Below are 19,228 nucleotides of genomic sequence, written 5' to 3'. Positions count from 1 at the left end.
TCAAAAGGTGAGGGTTCAAGTCCCACTCCAGAGGCTTGAGCACAAAAATCCAGGCTGACACTCCTGATGCAGTACTGAGGGAGCGCTGCACTGTCGGAGGTGCCGTCTTTTGAATCAGATGTTAAACCGAGGCCCCGTCTGCTCTCTCAGGTGGACGTAAAAGATCCCACTGTGGCGGTTCCACCGGGTGTCCCTTACATATATAATGTACATAATTCACTTTAACCTAACTGTATGTATATTACTTACCTGTTTGGGCCATTGCCCCTTTAACTTACCTGTTTGGGCCGTTGCCCCTTTAAGAAGCGCCCTAGCGCGCTGACGTCGTGACGCACCTAAACACGTCAGCCGCCGGCCTAGTTCAGCCGTCCGCTCCCTCGACGGTTGCAACGGCCAGCCTCAGTGCCGGGTGCCTCTCGCGCTCGCGACTTCGGCCACAACGGCCAGCCTCAGTGCCGGGTAGATGCGTCGACGTATTGGCGTGGGTCACGTGACCGCCTCAAGCGCGGGCGAACGCGCTGACGTCACGACACGGTCACGTGACGCCCGAATCGCGGGAAAACACAGCCGAGCGTGATGACGTCATCGCGCTATCCAGAGGACTGCGGACTCAGTCCTCGTGGCGTCCCCGCTGGGGAAAGACCTACTCAACGGTGCTCCTGCAACCATCTCACTTACCTGCTGTATTTCGTCTGCTCCCTGCATTAAAGAACTTATTTATTAAAGAACTTATTTATTGTTCTCCTGAAGTCGAACTCGATTATTTAGTAGGCATTCGTCCAATACCTGCTGAGGTCAACCCGAATTCCTACACCACGGCACTATTTTGAAGAAGAGCAGAGGAGTTATCCCCGGTGTCCTGGGGCCGAAATTTATCCCTCAACCAACATGGCAAAAACAAATTACCTGGTGATTATCACATTGCTGCTGGTGGGAGCTTGCTGAGTGCAAATTGGCTGCCGTGTTTCCTACATTACATCAGTGACCGCACTTCAAAAAAATACTTCATTTACTGTAAAGCGCTTTAGGACGTCCTGAGGTCGTGAAAGGCGCTATAGAAATGCAAGTTATTTCTTTCTTTCTTGGGAAGAAACCATGAGAGCTTGTCGCATTTTTGGATATTGAGCCGTTGTGAGCTCATCATTCTCCGCTCCAGATGTCAAGGCAAGAAGAGGGGAGGAGAGTTGGCCAATCTGGGTGCCTCGGACTTCACAGCAATTGGTGATGGGACAGTATTGGCAGAGACCTGGTAGTGGAGACTGGCCAAACCAGCCTCACGGGCAGCGGGGAAGAAGCTTGGCAGGAGGGCAGGACAAGAACCTAAAGAGGTGGAACAAGGCGGGGAAGTGGAAAAGAAAGAGATGGCTGGTCAAAAAATGAATAAACGTGACCGCTTAAATATAGTTAGGAGCATGGCTATCAGAGTACAGTTCCCAATTAAGTCAAATTCTATTATAATTATACAGGATTCCTGGATTTTTACCAGTTCTTCAGGAATTGCATTCTGCATTCCGACCATTTTTCCTGTGGAAACGAAACCAGTTATTTGCACTACTAACCTAAATTATAATTTATATATTTAACAAGAAACAGGTTTATTTTAATCAAATGGCTCATCACATCTTTGGGGGCATCTCAAAGCACTCCCAGCTGTAACGGATTACTTTTTCAAGCAAGGTCAGTTATGTGCAGAGACTGGTGAAGCTAGGGTTGTTCTGCTTAGAGTAGAGAAGGTCAAGGGGAGATTTAATAGAGATGTTCAAAATTATATGGGGTTTTTATAAAGTAGATAGGGAGAAACTGTTTCCAATGGTAAGTCGCTGAAGGTAAGCATGCAGGTGCAGCAGGCGGTTAAGAAGGCAAATGGTATGTTGGCCTTTGTAGCGAGAGGATTCGAGTACAGGAAAAAGGATGTCTTGCTGCAGTTGTACAGGGCCTTGGTGAGACCACATCTTGAGTATTGTGTGCAGTTTTGGTCGCCTTATCTGAGGAAGGATGTTCTTGCCATGGAAGGAGTGCAACGAAGATTCACCAGACTGATACCTGGGATGGCAGGAATGACGTACGAGGAGAGATTGGGTCGATTGGGCTTATACTCACTGGAGTTTAGAAGAATGAGAGGGGATCTCATTGAAACTTATAAAATTCTAACAGGACTAGACAGACTAGATGCAGGAAGGATGTTCCCGATGGCCGGGGAGTCCAGAACCAGGGGTCACAGTCTTAAGGATAAGGGGTAAGCCATTTAGGACAGAGATGAGGAGGAATTTTTTCACCCAGAGAGTGGTGAACCTGTGGAATTCTCTACCACAGAAGGCAGTAGAGGCCAATTCATTAAATATATTCAAGAAGGAGTTGGATATATTTCTTCAGGCTAAAGGGATCAAGGGATATGGGGAGAAGGCAGGGACAGGGTACTGAATTTGGATGATCAGCCATGATCTCATTGAATGGCGGAGCAGGCTCGAGGGGCCGAATGGCCTACTCCTGCTCATATCTTCTATGTTTCTATGGTAGAAGGGTCAGGAACCAAAGGACACAGATTTAAGATAATTGGCAAAAGAACCAGGGCCAAGATGAGGAGAATTTTTTCCCGCAGCGAGTTGTTCTGATCAGGAACGCATTGCCTGAAAGGGCGGTGGAAGCGGATTCTATAGTAATTTTCAGAAGAGATTTGGATAAATACTTGAAGGGGAAATTTGCAGGGCTATGGGGAAAGAGCGGGGGAGTGGGGCTAATTGGAGAGTTCTTTCAAAGAGCCGGCACAGGCACGATGGGCTGAATGGCCTACTTCTGTGCTGTAGAAACATAGAAACATAGAAGATAGGAGCAGGAGTAGGCCATTCGGCCCCTCGAGCCTGCTCCGCCATTCAATGCGATCATGGCTGATCATCCAAATTCAGTACCCTGTCCCTGCTTTCTCCCCATATCCCTTGATCCGTTTAGCTTTAAGAAATATATCCAACTCCTTCTTGAATATATTTAATGAATTGGCCTCAACTGCCTTCTGTGGTAGAGAATTCCACAGGTTCACCACTCTCTGGGTGAAGAAATTCCTCCTCATCTGTCCTAAATGGCTTACCCCTTATCCTTAGACTGTGACCCCTGGTTCTGGACTCCCCGACCATCGAGAACATCCTTCCTGCATCTAGTCTGTCTAGTCCTGTTAGAATTTTATAAGTTTCAATGAGATCCCCTCTCATTCTTCTAAACTCTAGCGAATATAAGCCTAATCGACCCAAGATGCTATGAAGTGGCCTCGGCGGCAAGTGTGATCATTCGTGTACAGTGGCGTTTCGCGAGCGTTCCAATGCCAAGGCCTCCCCTTTATAAATAAGGCCTTTGCTGTGCTGTAACTCTGTCCGTGGAACTCCCAGTTTAACCTGGCTCAGTTCCACTCTATGTGATCATGTGTAAGCTCAATTATTTTCTTTCCTTTTTAATACGTTCCTTTCTAAAAAACATTCTCGAGGGGTCAATTTTTAAAGTGCATATGGCTAATTGTAAACTATTGCAGCTGCTGCACTAACCTGAGTGTACTGCTAATATTTAGAGAGAGCCAGGCCTATTTTTTTTTGGAATCTCTTAAAGGGATAGGCCTTCCAAAATAATGGGGCTTTGCCACGGTGTGGACTAGGTGCTGATTGTCCATCGTGGCAGATCCCATGAGCACAACCACAGTTGGGCCTTCTGGGGAAAGAAAGAAAGATGGGTGGAAATTCCTCAAGGCTTGTTTTCAGGCCTGAAATGGGTGCCATGCACATCCCAACCGGGAGGGCCCAAGGCCGGCCCGAAATTGGGCCTCGGGCCTCATTAACTTTAGTTGAGAACTCAGGCCTCATTAACATTAGTTAACAATCGGGATATTGTGGAGATGGGGGAGGTGGGGGGCGCATTCCTGTTCCTTCTTGAAATTTATAAAATTCTAACAGGACTAGACAGACTAGATGCAGGAAGGATGTTCCCGATGGTCGGGGAGTCCAGAGCCAGGGGTTACAGTCTAAGGATAAGGGGTAAGCCATTTAGGACAGAGGAGGAATTTCTTCACCCAGAGAGTGGTGAACCTGTGGAATTCTCTACCACACAGGGCAGTTGAGGCCAATTCATTTAAATATATTCAAGAAGGAGTTAGATATATTTCTTAAGGCTAAAGGGATCAAGGGATATGGGGAGAAAGCAGGGACAGGGTACTGAATTTGGATGATCAGCCATGATCTCATTAAATGGCGGAGCGGGCTCGAGGGGCCGAATGGCCTACTCCTGCTCCTATCTTCTATGTTTCTGGCCCACAGCAATGTTTTTCTTTCTTACCTGACGCCAAAGGAGTTGAGCTGAGCAGGCCCATCTCCTGCTCCACTCACTGCTATCCAATTTTGGAAAAGTGTCTGAAAACGGGCGTTGGGCCTCTCGTTTACATACTCAAGGGGCCTAATGTCTGTTTCAGGCAGCTGCCAAGAACGCCTGAAACATGGCCCGATGCAATGTTGGGCCAGGCGTCTTTTAGGCCATCCTCTGAGCGTGGGACGTTGGTCCCCCAAAAATGGTCCTCATTGCGTCCGTTTTACTCCCGTGCAGTGGAGGTGACGAGGCCCAGTTTCTACCCCAGAGAGAGCGAGAGAGCACTAGCTTTTAGTGAATAGTGTACAGTACATGGCCACCTAAATCCCTTTGCCCCGCCACAGCTCAAAGTCCCTCATCATTAAGAAAATATTCTAATTTGTCTTTCTCAGATCCAGAGTGGATTTTTAAAAATTTGTTCATGGCAAGGCCAGCATTTATTGCCTATTCCTAACTGCCCTTGAACAACTGAGTGGCTTGCCAGGCCCATTTCAGAGGGCAGTTAAGAGTCAACCACATTGCTGTGGGTCTGGAGTCACATATAGGCCAGACCGGGTAAGGGCAGCAGATTTCCTTTCCTGAAGGACATTAGTGAACCAGATGGGTTTTTACAACAATGCAGTAGTTTCATGGTCATCATTACTGATATTAGTTTGTTTTTTTAAACTCAAGATTTATTTAATTAACTGAATTTATATACCCCTACTATCGTGGTGGGATTTGAACTCATATCCGCAGATTATTAGTCGAGGCCTCTGGATTACCAGCCAAATAACATAACCACTGCGCTATCGCGATGACCTCACACTGCCCCTACATTACTCTGCCTGCGTCCCTCTGTAACCTCCTCCTCTCAGCCACACAGCGTACTGTACCTCCTAACTTAGTGTCATCTGCAAGCTTGAATCCACGGCTCCCTATTCCTTCATCCAAGTCATTGATTAAATATGGTGAAAAGCCGAGGCCCCGGTACAGATCCCTGGGGAGCACCATTTGTCACATCCCACCAATCAGAAAGCTGGTTATTGGTGGGCTGGTAGTAGGAAAAAATGGGCATGGAACTTATTGGATTTTTGTAAAAACCCAACTGGTTCACTGATGCCGTCCAGGAAAGCGAACCTGCCGTTCTCGCCTGGTCTGGCCTATGTGTTACTCTTGCCCCACACTATCTGGTTGACCCTCTGAAGCGGCCCAGTTGTAAAGGAACAAACCTCTAAAAGAAGCTCCCCAGCGCATCCTGCAGCCTTGCTACATCCCGAGAATAAATTTAAACTCCCCTAAAATTCAGCACGAAACCAACGCCCAACTTGGATTTAAAGGCAAAACACTGCGGATGCTGGAAATCTGAAATAAAAACAGAAAATGCTGGGAAACACTCAGCAGGCTGGGCAGCATCCGTGGCAAGAGGAAAAACACAGTTAACGTTTCAGGTCACCCAACGTGGATTGGCTTATTTCTTTCACAGCCGACGGAAAGACATAGTACGTGATGGGGGGACGACAATGTCTTCAGACACATGCTTCAATATTCACATGCTGTCAACAGTTTTTGGACCATTCGAGGGATGTTGTCATCAGCCTGGCGATAGAACCTGGCATATTTCCCGCTTGGAGCTTTCCTGGCTTTAGTTGAGTCACCACAGAGGGGAGGGGACGTAAAACCCAGTACTCCCAGAGGGAATTGGGGAGGTGGATGTGGAGAAGTCCTTTGAGCTGAACGAGCGCATTGCCATCCAGTGCAGTGAATGCAGATGTGAAACAGTATTAAACATCCGCTGTGCAACGCGGAACGTTTCTGATGTAATGCACATTGCTTACAGCTCCTCTTCTAAGAAAGAAAGACTTGCATTTATATCGCGCCTTTCCTGACCTCAGAACATTTCCAAACGCACGACGGCCAATGAAGTACTTTTTGAAGTGTGGTCACTGTTGCAATGTAAGAAACGCAGCAGTCAGTTTGCGCACAGCAAGCTCCCACAAACAGCAATGTGATAATGACCCCGATAATCTGTTTTAGTGGATGTTGATTGAGGGATAAATATTAGCCAGGACTCCCCTGCTCTTCTTTGAAATAGTGCCGTGGGAACTTTTATGCCCACCTGAGAGGGCAGAAGGGGCCTCGGTTTAACGTCTCATCCAAAAGACGGCACCTCTGACAGTGCAGCGCTCCTTCAGCACTGCACTGGGAGTGTGCTCCAGTCTCTGGAGCGGGGACTCTGAACCCACAACCTTCTGACTCAGAGGCAAGAGTGCTACCCACTGAGCCACAGCTGACACCTAAAGCGACGTTGGGTTTTGGTGAGTTTTGTAGTGGCTGGTTTCTGCAGTAATTAACCCTGAATGGCTAGTAAGCAAAACTGTATTTAGAATACCAAGTGCCGGTTTGAACACCCCGTGTGAATGGCCTACTCCTGTTCCAATGGGACAGCGTATAGAGGGCGCTTTACTCTGTAGGACTGCTGCATGGCTCAGAAAAGAACAAAGGTGGTTACAACAGTTTCAGGCTGTACAAGCTGGAGACACTCACAGAACCGACTTTGCTTTAATTGGAGAAAAGGAGCTTGAACTGGCGCAGGTCTTTTAGTGGATGAGAGGCCTGAATAGTGTAGAGGTAAGCAAGTGATTTTAACGTAGATGGTGATTGGACAAGAGACAATCCTCCCCTCCCCCCACACCCTGCCCCATCTCTGGAGTTATGTGGAATAACCTCAAAAAATACAGTTAACGTCATGTCGGAAAAATTCTATAAAAGAGGTAAACACATGTTTGGTTTATAATGGGATCGGAGGTCACACGAGAAGAAGGATACGCGCGTACGATGATGATGTTCACTGCTGGGAGCGTGGAAAAAAAATCATCGGCGGAAAGTAATGTTCAAAGCAGAAAAGCGTCAGTTGAAATGTCAGGAATGGGTTTTGCAAGATTACCTCGAGGGTTAGAGAGAAAAGTTCCTCAAGCATTTACCTGTGGTCGGACCTCTCCCTCAGACACTGAAACAAGCTGGGTGCAGTCCAAGGCTATGCGAGTTAGAGCCGCTCTGTGGAACCAAGCACCCTGAGCTAAAACGGCCTTTCCTGGATCCATATTTTCCAATAAGTTAGTTGGCTGGATGTACTAGCAGATTTTCTCCTGGTTTTGTTTATCAATTTGAATGTGTTTACTGGTATATTCTGGTGTATTTCTTGTTGCATTTTGGTGGATTTTCTGGTGACCTACATTGGCTCCCGGTCAAGCAATGCCTGGATTTTAAAATTCTCTTCCTTGTTTTCAAATCCCTCCATGGGCTCGCCCCCCTCCCTACCTACCTCCGTAACCTCCTCCAGCCCCACGTCGCTCCGAGATCTCTGCGCACCTTCAGTTCTGGCCTCTTGAGCATCCCCGATTTTATCACACCGTCATTGGTGGCCATGCCTTCAGCTGCCTAGACCCTAAGCTCGGAGGCAAGTTTCATTCGATGCAGACAAACTTCATTCTGAACATTTATTTTCTTCCGGTTGTTAATATCAGCTACAGAGCTGATGCCAGTATAAAACAGGGAAAGCCTCTAACTTAAGTGCGCACTGACATTTCTGCCTACATTTGTGACTGAAAAATATAGCTGAAGACCTTTTAAGAACAACAAAAGGCCATTAGTGAAAGAAAACTGGGCAGTGACTCTGTAAATGTGCCATAAAATGGCTACTTGTTTGGTATTCCCAGTGGAAATATAAAGGAATTTCTTTTCATCATGCTTAAGCTTTCATTAGAAACGCCAGTCAGAGTATATCTTTAGGAATACATTTACAATGTTAGGACACATCGTGACCAGAGGAACTCTTCCCCTCTCGTGTCTATGTTGCTGCTCAACCTGAAGGAACAGGGTGGTCCCAGACTTCGGAGTTCTCCAAAGCAACTGTCAACACAGCTTCCTGGAGTTCTACCTCAACAAGATGGGTAAATCTTCCTGCCAATTTGTCCCATAATCCTGTCACTCGATCTGTCCCACCCTCCACAAAAATGGAGATTCCACTTCTTCAATGTGTTTCTGACTGAGGACCAGCAAAACCTCTCCACCTGTTAAGGGGGGGAACTAAATGTGAGTGATCGTCAAAGGCTGCTGTTTGACGGGCGTCCTACAGACTCAAATATTTAGCCACCTTGCATCACATAACTGCCCCATCAGCTGAATGAGACACAGCATGTGTTAGGTCCAGAGTAAAGCTTCCTCTCGTTTGGACCAAGTAGATTAACTCAACCAACCCCAGTCTCCAAAGAGCGTTCGTTCCTCACTGCACCAATGTGACTTTTCCACTCTGGCACTGATTAACATTACATGGTACCCACCCCTTGTCCGAGGTGACCTCTGCCCCAGCCAGAAACAGGTCCAGCTCTCGCTTGAACGAATTCAGTGAATCAGCGTCCACCGCACGAGCCGGCAGCCTGTTCCAGCGGTCCCCTATTGTCTGGGGAAAGATGAACCTCCTAAAATCTAACCTAGTTCCACTCTTACAGAACATGTACGAGTGACCGCTGGTCCTCCCTAACCCATTCAGTTGCAACAGTTCACAGAATCACAGAAACCCCACAGTGCAGATAGAGGCCATTTCGGCCCATCGAGCCTGCACCGACACATATCCCACCCGATCCCCGTAACCCCTACACCAACACATATCCCACCCTATCCCTGTAACCCCACGTATTTAATCCCCCTAACACTAAGGGTCAATTTATCATAGCCAATCAACCTAACCCGCACATCTTTGGACTGTGGGAGGAAACCGGAGCACCCGGAGAAAACCCACGCAAACACGGGGAGAATGTGCAAACTCCACACAGACAGTCGCCCGAGGCCGGATTCGAACCCGGGTCTCTGGCGCTGTGAGGCAACAGTGCTAACCACTATGCCACCGTGCTGCTACAAAAACACAATGTAGTCCCGTCATCACCTTAAATGTCTCAATCAAATCACCCCTTAGTCTATGCTTTGCTAGAGTACAGAGACCCGGATGCTTTAACCCAGGAAACTTTTGAATTTAGGATGAATCCCCTTTCTGTTCAACTCTCAAGGAGACAAGTCTCCATTTACTGCAGTTCCTCGCTGGTCCGTAGTAGCAGGGTTTGTGCTAAGAAATTACTAATAAGGAGGCAGAGTGAGAGCAGAGAGCTCCCTTTACCCAGTGTAACTTTAGAGAACAGGGAATACCCTCCAGAGGCCAACATTCCTCACTTGTGCTGTCACTGGAGTGGAACTTAATGATGTCATGGGGGGAGGAGTCCAACTCCAAACCCACCAGGCAGCAGTTTTAAAGCAGAATGTGCTGTTTAACCAAAAGAGACTAATAATAGTATAGATATCTCTCTTGGTAGCTTTCAGGATTTGTGCCAATCCAGGGTATGAGTCAGGAAACCCAGTAGAATTGACTTCCTTTCTGCACAAAAAAGTATTTAAACAAGATGTTTCAGTTAAACTTATTTTGTTATGATGGTGTAAAGGAGAAAGAAAGACTTGCATTTATGTAGCGCCTTTCACAACCTCAGGACGTCCCAAAGCGCTTTACAGCCAATGAAGTACTTGTGGAGTGTAGTCGCTGTTGTAATGTAGGAAATGCGACAGACAATTTGCGCACAGCAAGCTCCCACAAACTGCAATGTGATAATGACCAGATCATCTGTTTTAGTGATGTTGGTTGAGGGATAAATATTGGCCCCAGGACACCGGGGAGAACTCCCCTGCTCTTCTTCGAAATAGTGCCGTGGGATCTTTTACATCCGCCCAAGAGGGCAGACGAGGCTTCAGTTTAACGTCTCATCCAAAAGACGGCACCTCCGACAGTGCAGCGCTCCCTCAACACTGCCCTGGGAATGTCAGACTAGGTTTTTGTGCTTGAACGCACAACCTTCTGACTCCGAGGCACGCGCGCTACTCACTGAGCCATGCTGACACCAATAGGTGTAATTATTGGAGGGACAGCGTTACCTAGGTAGCACACAATACTACCTTCTCCACAAAGATAGGTGGACAGTCCCAGGAGTTCAGTTGGCAGCCCAGGGTAGAATGGAGACGTACAAATCGGGAAGGTCTCTAGTTTCCATTCCTGGCCCGTGCTGTGACAGCTGTTAATGGCCGGGCTTAATGGTAGGGGCATCAGTGTTGACCTTAGACCCCCTCCTGGGCTAAAGTGGGGAAAAACCATCTAGGGTTTGCCACTCCTGAACACCATCCGTTGATCCAGTGATACATGTGCAGTGTCATGTGATGTGAGGGCAGGACAGAGCTATGATCCACCCCCCCCACCACCATGGTCAAAGATCCCACCAACCTCTTCTGCACTCGCGGGTGAACTAGGCATCCCTGGAACCATACCCCCAAAGATGAGTAGGTGTCTTCAGGAGAGTGGGGAGACAGCTCATGGGTGGAGAAAGTAAAACCATAACTGGGTGTGACTCAGTCACCAGCAATGTGGCAATCGGGTCTGCCATTAATTTATTGTGGAAATAAAGAAAAAAACTAATTGAGAACTGTCCTTGAGAAAGTGGTGTCTGCTCCAATAGAAAACGCCAATGGCCGGTTAGTACAACAGTGGGATTTTCACGGGATATTCCTAGAACACAGCCTGCCCACAAAGACAATGCTGTTTGAAAGAGTTACTGACAATTAAGATTGGTGAGCAATTAATGATAATCGCACGTAGGCAGGTGTAGGTTTCAGAAGCAGTATACGGCAGTTTCATCTTGTCAGCAAGTGCAAGTTTCAGATCAATTTCACCTGGTTGGAATGACGGGGTGAGTTTGATCTTTCAGCACAGCTGGTGCAGAGTTTCATCGGGACAGGAGCACGTGTTACAAATTCGGGTGCAGAAGTCAACATGACCGATTCACAGCCTACCCATCAATGAACTGGACCATAAGAACATAAGAAATAGGAGCAGGAGTCGGCCATTTGGCCCTTCGAGCCTGCTCCACCATTCAGTGAGATCATGGCTGATCTTCTACCTCATCTCCACTTTCCTGCACTATCCCCATATCCCTTGATTCCCTTAATATTCAAAAATATATCGCTCTCTGTCTTGAATATACTCAACGACTGAGCCTCCACAGCCCTCGGGTAGAGAATTCCAAAGATTCACCACCCTCTGAGTGAAGAAATTTCTCCTCATCTCAGTCCTAAATTGCCGACCCCTTATTCTGAGACTGTGAGCCCTGGTTCTAGACTCCCCAGCCAGGGAAACATCCTCCGAGCATCTACCCTGTCAAGTCCTGTAAGAATTTTGTATGTTTCAATGAGATCACCTCTCATTATTCTAAACTCTAGAACTGTGTGGGTTTTGAATCTACTGTACTAATCTCCTCGGTTGAATTGTCTCTGTGCTCCAGGAGCACAAAGGGGCAAATTTAAATCTAAATCTATGCTCATTTATTTGCTCTGGTGGCAGAAATTTGGGACCTTTTAATGAACAAATGGAAAATCCAAGCTCTATATCTCGAAAGGGTTTGGTAAAAAGAAAGACTTGCATTTTTATAGTGCCTTTCACAACCTCAGGACATCTCAAAGTGCTTTATGACCAATGTGGTACTTCTTAAGCAAGACCATTGTTATAATATAGGGAAACGCAGCAGCCAATTTGCACACAGCAAGATTCTGTAAACAGCAATGAGATAAATGACCAGATAATCCATTTCTGTTTAGTGATGTTGGTTGAGGGATAAATATTGGCCACGACACCGGGGAGAACTCCCCTGCTCTTTTTCAAAATAGTGCCGTGGGATCCTTTACACGGTAAATAGAATACAATGTGGGGAAGTGTGAAGTTATCCACCTTGGTAGGAAAAACAAAAAAGCAGAATATTTTTTGAATGGTGAGAGACTGGGAAATGTTTGCATTGAGAGGGACCTGGGTGTCCTTGTACATGAATCACAGAAAGTTAACATGCAGGTACAGCAAAAAATTAGGAAATCAAATGGTATGTTAGCTTTTGTTACAAAGGGATTAGAGTATAAAAGTAAAGAAGTCTTACTGCAATTATACAGGGCATTGGTGAGGCCACACCTGGAGCACTGCGTACAGTTCTGGTCTCTTTACCTAAGGAACGACATACTTGCCTTAGAGGGAGTGCAAGGAAGGTTCACAGGACTGGTTCCTGGGATGGGGGGATTGCCCTAGGAGGAGAGATTGAGTAGACTAGGTCTATATTCCCCAGAGTTTAGAAGAATGAGAGGTGGTTTAATTGAAACATATAAAATTCTTAAGGGGCTGGACAGGGTTAATGCTGAGAAAATGTTTCCCCTGCCTGGGGAGTCTAGAACACGGGGTCACAGTCTCAGAATAAGAGGTTGGCCATTTAGGACTGAGATGAGCAGAAATGTCTTCATTCAAAGGGCTGTGAATCTTTGGACTTCTCTATCCCAGAGAGCTGTGGATGCTCAGTCATTGAGTATATTCAAGACAGAGGGCAGTACATTTTTGGGAGCTATGGGATAGTGTGCGAAGGTGGAGTTAAGGTAGAAGATCAGCCATGATCTTGTCGAAGGGCCAAATGGCCTACTGCAGCTGCTATTTCCTATGTTCTTATGTTCTATAGACTCTGGAACAGTTCCCATGGATTGGAGGGTAGCTAATGTAACCCCACTATTTAAAAAAGGTGGTAGAGAAAAAACGGGGAATTATAGACCGGTAAGCCTGACATCGGTAGTGGGGAAATTGCTAGAGTCCATTATAAAAGATGTAATAGCAGAGCACTTGGAAAACAGTGACAGGATCGGACAAAGTCAACATGGATTTACAAAAGGTAAATCATGCTTGACTAATCTACTGGAATTTTTTGAGGATGTAACTGGTAGAATAGATAAGGGAGAACCAGTGGATGTGGTGTATTTGGACTTTCAGAAGGCTTTCGATAAGGTCGCGCATAAGAGATTGGTGTGCAAAGTTAAGGCACATGGGATTGGGGGTAAGGTACTGACTTAGATAGAAAACTGGTTGGCAGACAGGAAGCAAAGAGTTGGAATAAACGGGTCTTTTTCCGAGTGGCAGGCAGTGACTAGTGGGGTACCGCAGGGATCAGTGCTAGGACCCCAGGTATTCACAATATATATTAATGATCTAGACGAGGGAACTAGATGTAATATCTCCAAGTTTGCAGACGACACAAAGCTGGGTGGGCGTGTGTGCTGTGAGGAGGATGCAGAGAAACTCCAGTATGATTTGGACAGGTTGGGTGATTGGGCAAATGCATGGCATATGCAGTATAATGTGGATAAATGCAAGGTTATCCACTTTGGTGGCAAAAACAGGAAGGCAGATTATTATCTGAATGGCAATAGATTGGGAGAAGGGGAAGTGCAACGAGACCTGGGTGTCCTTGTGCACCAGTCGCTGAAGGTAAGCATGCAGGTGTAGCAGGCGGTTAAGAAGGCAAATGGTATGCTGGCCTTCATAGCGAGAGGATTCGAGTACAGGAGCAAGAATGCCTTGCTGCAGTTTTACAGGGCCTTGATGAGACCACACCTTGAGTATTGTCTGCAGTTTTGGTTGCCTTATCTGAGGAAGGATGTTCTTGCCATGGAGGGAGTGCAGCGAAGATTCACCAGACTGATACCTGGAATGGCAGGAATGAAGAGAGATTGGGTCGATTAGGCTTATATTCAATAGAGTTTAGAAGAATGAGAGGGGATCTCATTGAAACTTATAAAATTCTAACAGGACTGGACAGACTAGATGCAGGAAGGATGTTCCCGATGGCGGGGGAGTCCAGAACCAGGGGTCACAATCTAAGGATAAGGGGTAAGCTATTTAGGACTGAGATGAGGAGGAATTTCTTCACCCAGAGAGTGGTGAACCTGTGGAATTCTCTACCACAGAAGACAATTGAGGCCAATTCATTAAATATATTCAAGAAGGAGTTAGATATATTTCTTAAGGCTAAGGGGATCAAGGGATAGGGGGAGAAAGCAGGGACCGGGTACTGAATTTGGATGATCAGCCATGATCGCATTGAATGGTGGAGCAGGCTCGAGGGGCCGAATGGCCTACTCCTGCTCCTATCTTCTATGTTTCTATATCCACCTGAGAGAGCAGGTGAGCCATCAGTTTAACATCTTATCTGAATGACAGCACTTCCTTCAGTACTGTACTGGAGTGTCAGGCTAGATTTTGTTTTCAAGTGTCTGGAGTGGGACTTGAATCCACAACCTTCTAATTCAGAGGCCAGAGTGTTACCATTGAGCCATGGGTGACACTTATGTGGTGTGGTACTTGACTAGTAACCTAGATGTTGTGAATTCACAATCCACCAGAGCAAATAGTGAAAGTGTGAAGATACTTCACACTTGATATGATGTGATACCAGCTTAACTTATGGGGACAGGTTGCATGAACCTGACTTGTATTCCCTTGAGTGTAGAAGATTGAAGGGTGATCTGACTGAGATGTTTACAATAATAAAAGGACTCGATTTGAAGAAGGGTTTCAACCCGAAACGTCAACTCAAATTTCTCTCCACGGATGTTGCCTGACCTGCTGAGTTTTTCCAGCATTTTTTGTTGTTATTTTGACCATAAAAGCAGCTCTGGTTCAGTAATGTGTCTGAGGATAGGATCCCACCAACTCCACCCAGTCTGGCCTACATGTGACTGAGGTCTATGCGACGTGTGCAAACAATTATGTTAACTTCAGGGCAACTTGGAATGGGCAAGAGTTGTGGATTCGCCAGTGTTGCTTATGGCCGGAGAATTAAACAACAACAACAACTTGTATTTATATAGTGCCTTCATTGTAGTAAAACATCCCGAGGCACTTCACAGGAGTGTTATAAAACAAAATTTAACACTGAGCCACATAAGGAGATATTAGGAACATAGAAGCATAGAAGATAGGAGCAGGAGTCGGCCATTCAGCCCCTCGAGCCTGCTCCGCCATTCAATGCGATCATGGCTGATCATCCAAATTCAGTACCCTGTCCCTGCTTTCTCCCCATACCCCTTGATCCCTTTAGCCTTAAGAAATATATCCAACTCCTTCTTGAATATATTTAATGAATTGGCCTCTACTGCCTTCTGTGGTAGAGAATTCCACAGGTTCACCACTCTCTGGGTGAAGAAATTCCTCCTCATCTCTGTCCTAAATGGCTTACCCCTTATCCTTAGACTGTGACCCCTGGTTCTGGACTCCCCGGCCATCGGGAACATCCTTCCTGCATCTAGTCTGTCTAGTCCTGTTAGAATTTTATAAGTTTCAATGAGATCCCCTCTCATTCTTCTAAACTCCAGCGAGTATAAGCCCAATTGACCCAATCTCTCCTCGTACGTCATTCCTGCCATCCCAGGTATCAGCCTGGTGAATCTTCGCTGCACTCCCTCCATGGCAAGAACATCCTTCCTCAGATAAGGTGACCAAAACTGCACACAAGGGCAACTTGGTCAGAGAGGTAGGTTTTAAGGAGTGTCTTAAAGGAGGAAAGAGAGGTAGAGAGAGGCGGAGAGGTTTAGGGAGGGAATTCCAGAGCTTGGGGCCTCGGCAGGCGAAGGCACGGCCGCCAACGGTGGAGCGATGGAAATCAGGATTGCTCAAGAGGCCAGAATTGGAGGAGCCCAGATATCACGCAGGGTTGTTGGGCTGGCGGAGATTACAGAGGTAGGGAGAAACTAGAGTTGGAATTTCCTTGGAGCTGCTCGCAGTCCATCCCCGGAAGTGTGAGGGCAATCCCGTTTTCCAGCGCCGTTAGGGCGGAGGAGCGGGTGCAGCTCCGAGCATATTCCCCAGCCTAAGGTTAAAGGGATCAAGGGATATGGGGAGAAAGCAGGGACAGGGTACTGAATTTGGATGAACTGCCATGATCTCATTGAATGGCAGAGCGGGCTCGAGGGGCCAAATGGCCTACTCCTGCTCCTATCTTCTATGTTTCTATGTAAGTGGCTCGTTGGACGAGCTGCGTAGTTCTGTATAATATGAGTAGGGGGGATTATTTTGCTCCATTTAGCGGTGAGTGTTAAAAGCCATGGTCCCTTGGAATGGGAGCGAACCATTTCTCTGAAGACTAACCCTTGTTGCTCTGCGCCCTCGGGCCTCTTTGTTTTCTACAGGATGTCCCACAAAACCAGGGTGTGGTGCTTCTACCCAGGTTGGAACTTCTGGAATTTTCTCTGCCATTTGGTCATTTTCACAAGCTGTCTCGATCCCACAGGTAAGCACACCTCCTTCCCAGAACTGGAGGGAGAACAGCCTCTCACTTTTGATTGTTTCAGTATTGGAATAATGTTCCTGTTTTATTTAATGCTTTTTTTTAGTTAAAACATTGTTCTATTTTTATTTTGAACGTTCAAAGCTAATAGCCCAAAACCTGCTGCTGTTGGCCATATTGGTGGGCCAATGCTTAAAGTGTTTGAATGGCATTCCACTGTCCATCGCTTTGATGTTAAGCCGCTTATTTCAAGCGAGCAGATCTCCTGTGGCGTTGCTCACACAGGGAGTCAAGACCAATTGGAGTCTTCAGGTGAAGCAGGGTTAGAGGCCGGGGGATAATTGGACCAGGGGCTCGCAGACTTAATTCAATTCCCAATTTAGAGTCACACATTCTATCCTTATTTTTATGTATCTCTGTTATAAATACCTACGTCCACATTTACAAGGATGTTACCATAACTGAGAGGTTGTACCTATCAGGAAAGGGTGAACAGGCTGGGGCTCTTTTCTCTAGAAAAGAGAAGGCTGAGTGGTGACCCGATGGAGGCCTTTAAAATTATGAAGGGGTTCGATAGGGTAGATGTAGAGAAGATGTTTCCACTTGTGGGGGAGACCAGAACTAGGGGTCATCAATATAAGATAGTCACTGATACATCCAATAGGGAATTCAGGAGAAACTTCTTTACCCAGAGAGAGAGGTGAGAACGTGGAACTCGCTACCACAGGGAGTGGTTGAGGCGAATAGCAGAGATGGATTTAAAGGGAAGCTCGATAAACACATGAGGGAGAAAGGAATAGAAGGATATGCTGATAGGGTGAGATGAAGAGGGGTGGGAGGAGGCTCGTGTGGAGCATAAACACCGGCACAGACCAGTTGGTCTGAAAGGCCTGTTTCTATGCTGTACATTCTATGTAATTCTATATGTAATAATAATGGAAACTGTCTATATAAACTCGCCAGTCTGTAATGATAACCTCCCTCCAGTGGTGGTGCTGCAGCGCCTTCACTGGCCCGAGGGTATAATTACAGCCTGACAATCTCCATAGGCAGTTCCTAAGATAAACGTGAACGTAGGAACTTATAATGGAAAAAGTTGACAGAAAGTGAGTGCAGACATTATTTTTTTAATATATATATGAATAGACTTGTAGTTAACTAACAAGTTGTGCAGCAATTTGGGAAGGGGAGAAGTGGAGCTGGTTGGAGCGTAAGACTTTCCCAGCCGACTGCTACAGTGCCACCACTGTTAGGAGAGTGTAATTACAGCGTGACAAGTTTACAGTCAGCTTCCATTAGACATAAGAATTTACAATGGGAAAAGTTGACAAACAAGCGTGAGACAAATGTGACTACAGGAAGATTTTGAATACATTGGCCCGGTATTTGCGGTGGGTAATAACAGCGAACGAACACATTTCGCTGTTATTACCCCTTTGAAACTGATCACGACTTCAGGATGTAGCTCATGCACACCCTTACGTGGAAATCCTGAAGTTGTGGTCAGTCACTCACTGCTCCAACACTGGCTGTGCTGTGCGCCCCCCCCCCCCTCCATAGCCAGCAATCACTGTAATCAGTGAAATCAGGGAAACTGATGAAAACGTGGGCTTTTCCGCAGAGTGATCGCTGTTAAACACCCCATTAAAGGTTAGACCCTTTTGTATTAGGTGTAACTGGGGCTTTAACAGCGCATTGACTGCTAAACAAACGTTATGGCCCAGAAAAAACTAATTTTAATTTTGTGGAGTGTCAAACTTGTCCATTTTAATAAAAATTACAATATTTTAAAAAATGTAAAATTATAATTTTTTTTTAAAGTTTGTTCACCTTTATTTCAGGTTTGCCTTTTCCGCATGTGAGAGCCCCAATCTTTGTTTTCTTGCTCTTTCTAACTTTTTTTAATGAAGTTCACTTCCTGGTCAGTGAGACTTCTGCATTGTGATTGGCTGCTCAGACAGCTTGTTGGCGTCACAGCAGCTGGCGCTGTGGAACCCCCATTGCGCTGCACTGCTGTCAAGCGAACATCGGAAAAGCCGAACTTCTCTCCACAGGGATGGCGAGATCTTTGTGGGCAGCTTTCTTCGGGGCCAGCGGCGAACGCCTTTGCCTCGCCGCTGACCGCAAATTACGGGCCAATATAAATGGGTTGAGGCCTTTACCAAAATAGTGGACAGAGGAATATCAAAACACTGCATTAATATCGGACGCCGATACCGACAACAGCAGCTTTTACATTAATGTGTTCATTGAAATCGTCGTATTTTTTATTGTTTACAGTGTATTTTGATTTTGCATGATTTTTCTTTTACTCTTATTACTAATTTGTTCCTTTTTATTTGTCCTTTCACTGTGCTACCAGTTTATTCCATTCCCTTTCCCTTGGCCAGCTTGCTTTCATTAATAGGACTAAACCCCCTCAGAAGGAACTAACATATGTGCATGATTTAATCCATTCTGGCGCTCTGAAAATCTGGTTGTACTTCAAGGGACTGTGGATATTCTGAATCACTTCATGATCCTGAGTGCTGTGTCCTGCCTCGTGTCTCTTGGCCCTCCTCTCCTCACATCTCTTCTGATTGAAGGCTGCCGGGCACAGTGGGCACCACCTCATGTGGCATCGACTCATGCAGATAAGGAAGGCCCCGCGGGCAATCCCCGGTCTGGGCTCGGGGTGCTGGTTCTCAGATAGAACCATGGCTAGCGGTGCGAGAATTGGTCTTCCTGCTGCTGAG

At 46.4% G+C, this 19,228-nt stretch overlaps 1 protein-coding gene across 6 annotated transcripts in view; it reads left to right on the top strand.

Moving 5' to 3' along the window:
- adgrg6 (adhesion G protein-coupled receptor G6) overlaps positions 1-19,228 on the top strand; it is a 171,907-nt gene that overhangs the window by 10,095 nt on the left and 142,584 nt on the right. For all 6 annotated transcript variants that reach the window (XM_085979249.1, XM_085979248.1, XM_085979245.1 and 3 more), the window contains exon 3: positions 16,396-16,496. In XM_085979249.1, coding sequence (XP_085835375.1) covers positions 16,397-16,496 — 100 coding nt within the window. In that variant the 5' untranslated portion in view covers position 16,396. The remainder of the gene's footprint in view (positions 1-16,395; positions 16,497-19,228) is intronic.

This window comes from Somniosus microcephalus, chromosome 3, assembly GCF_052327205.1.
Source record: "Somniosus microcephalus isolate GS21.2 chromosome 3, FLI_Smic_1.0, whole genome shotgun sequence".
Lineage (NCBI taxonomy): Eukaryota > Metazoa > Chordata > Chondrichthyes > Squaliformes > Somniosidae > Somniosus > Somniosus microcephalus.
This window is presented reverse-complemented; position numbering and strand designations above follow the sequence as displayed.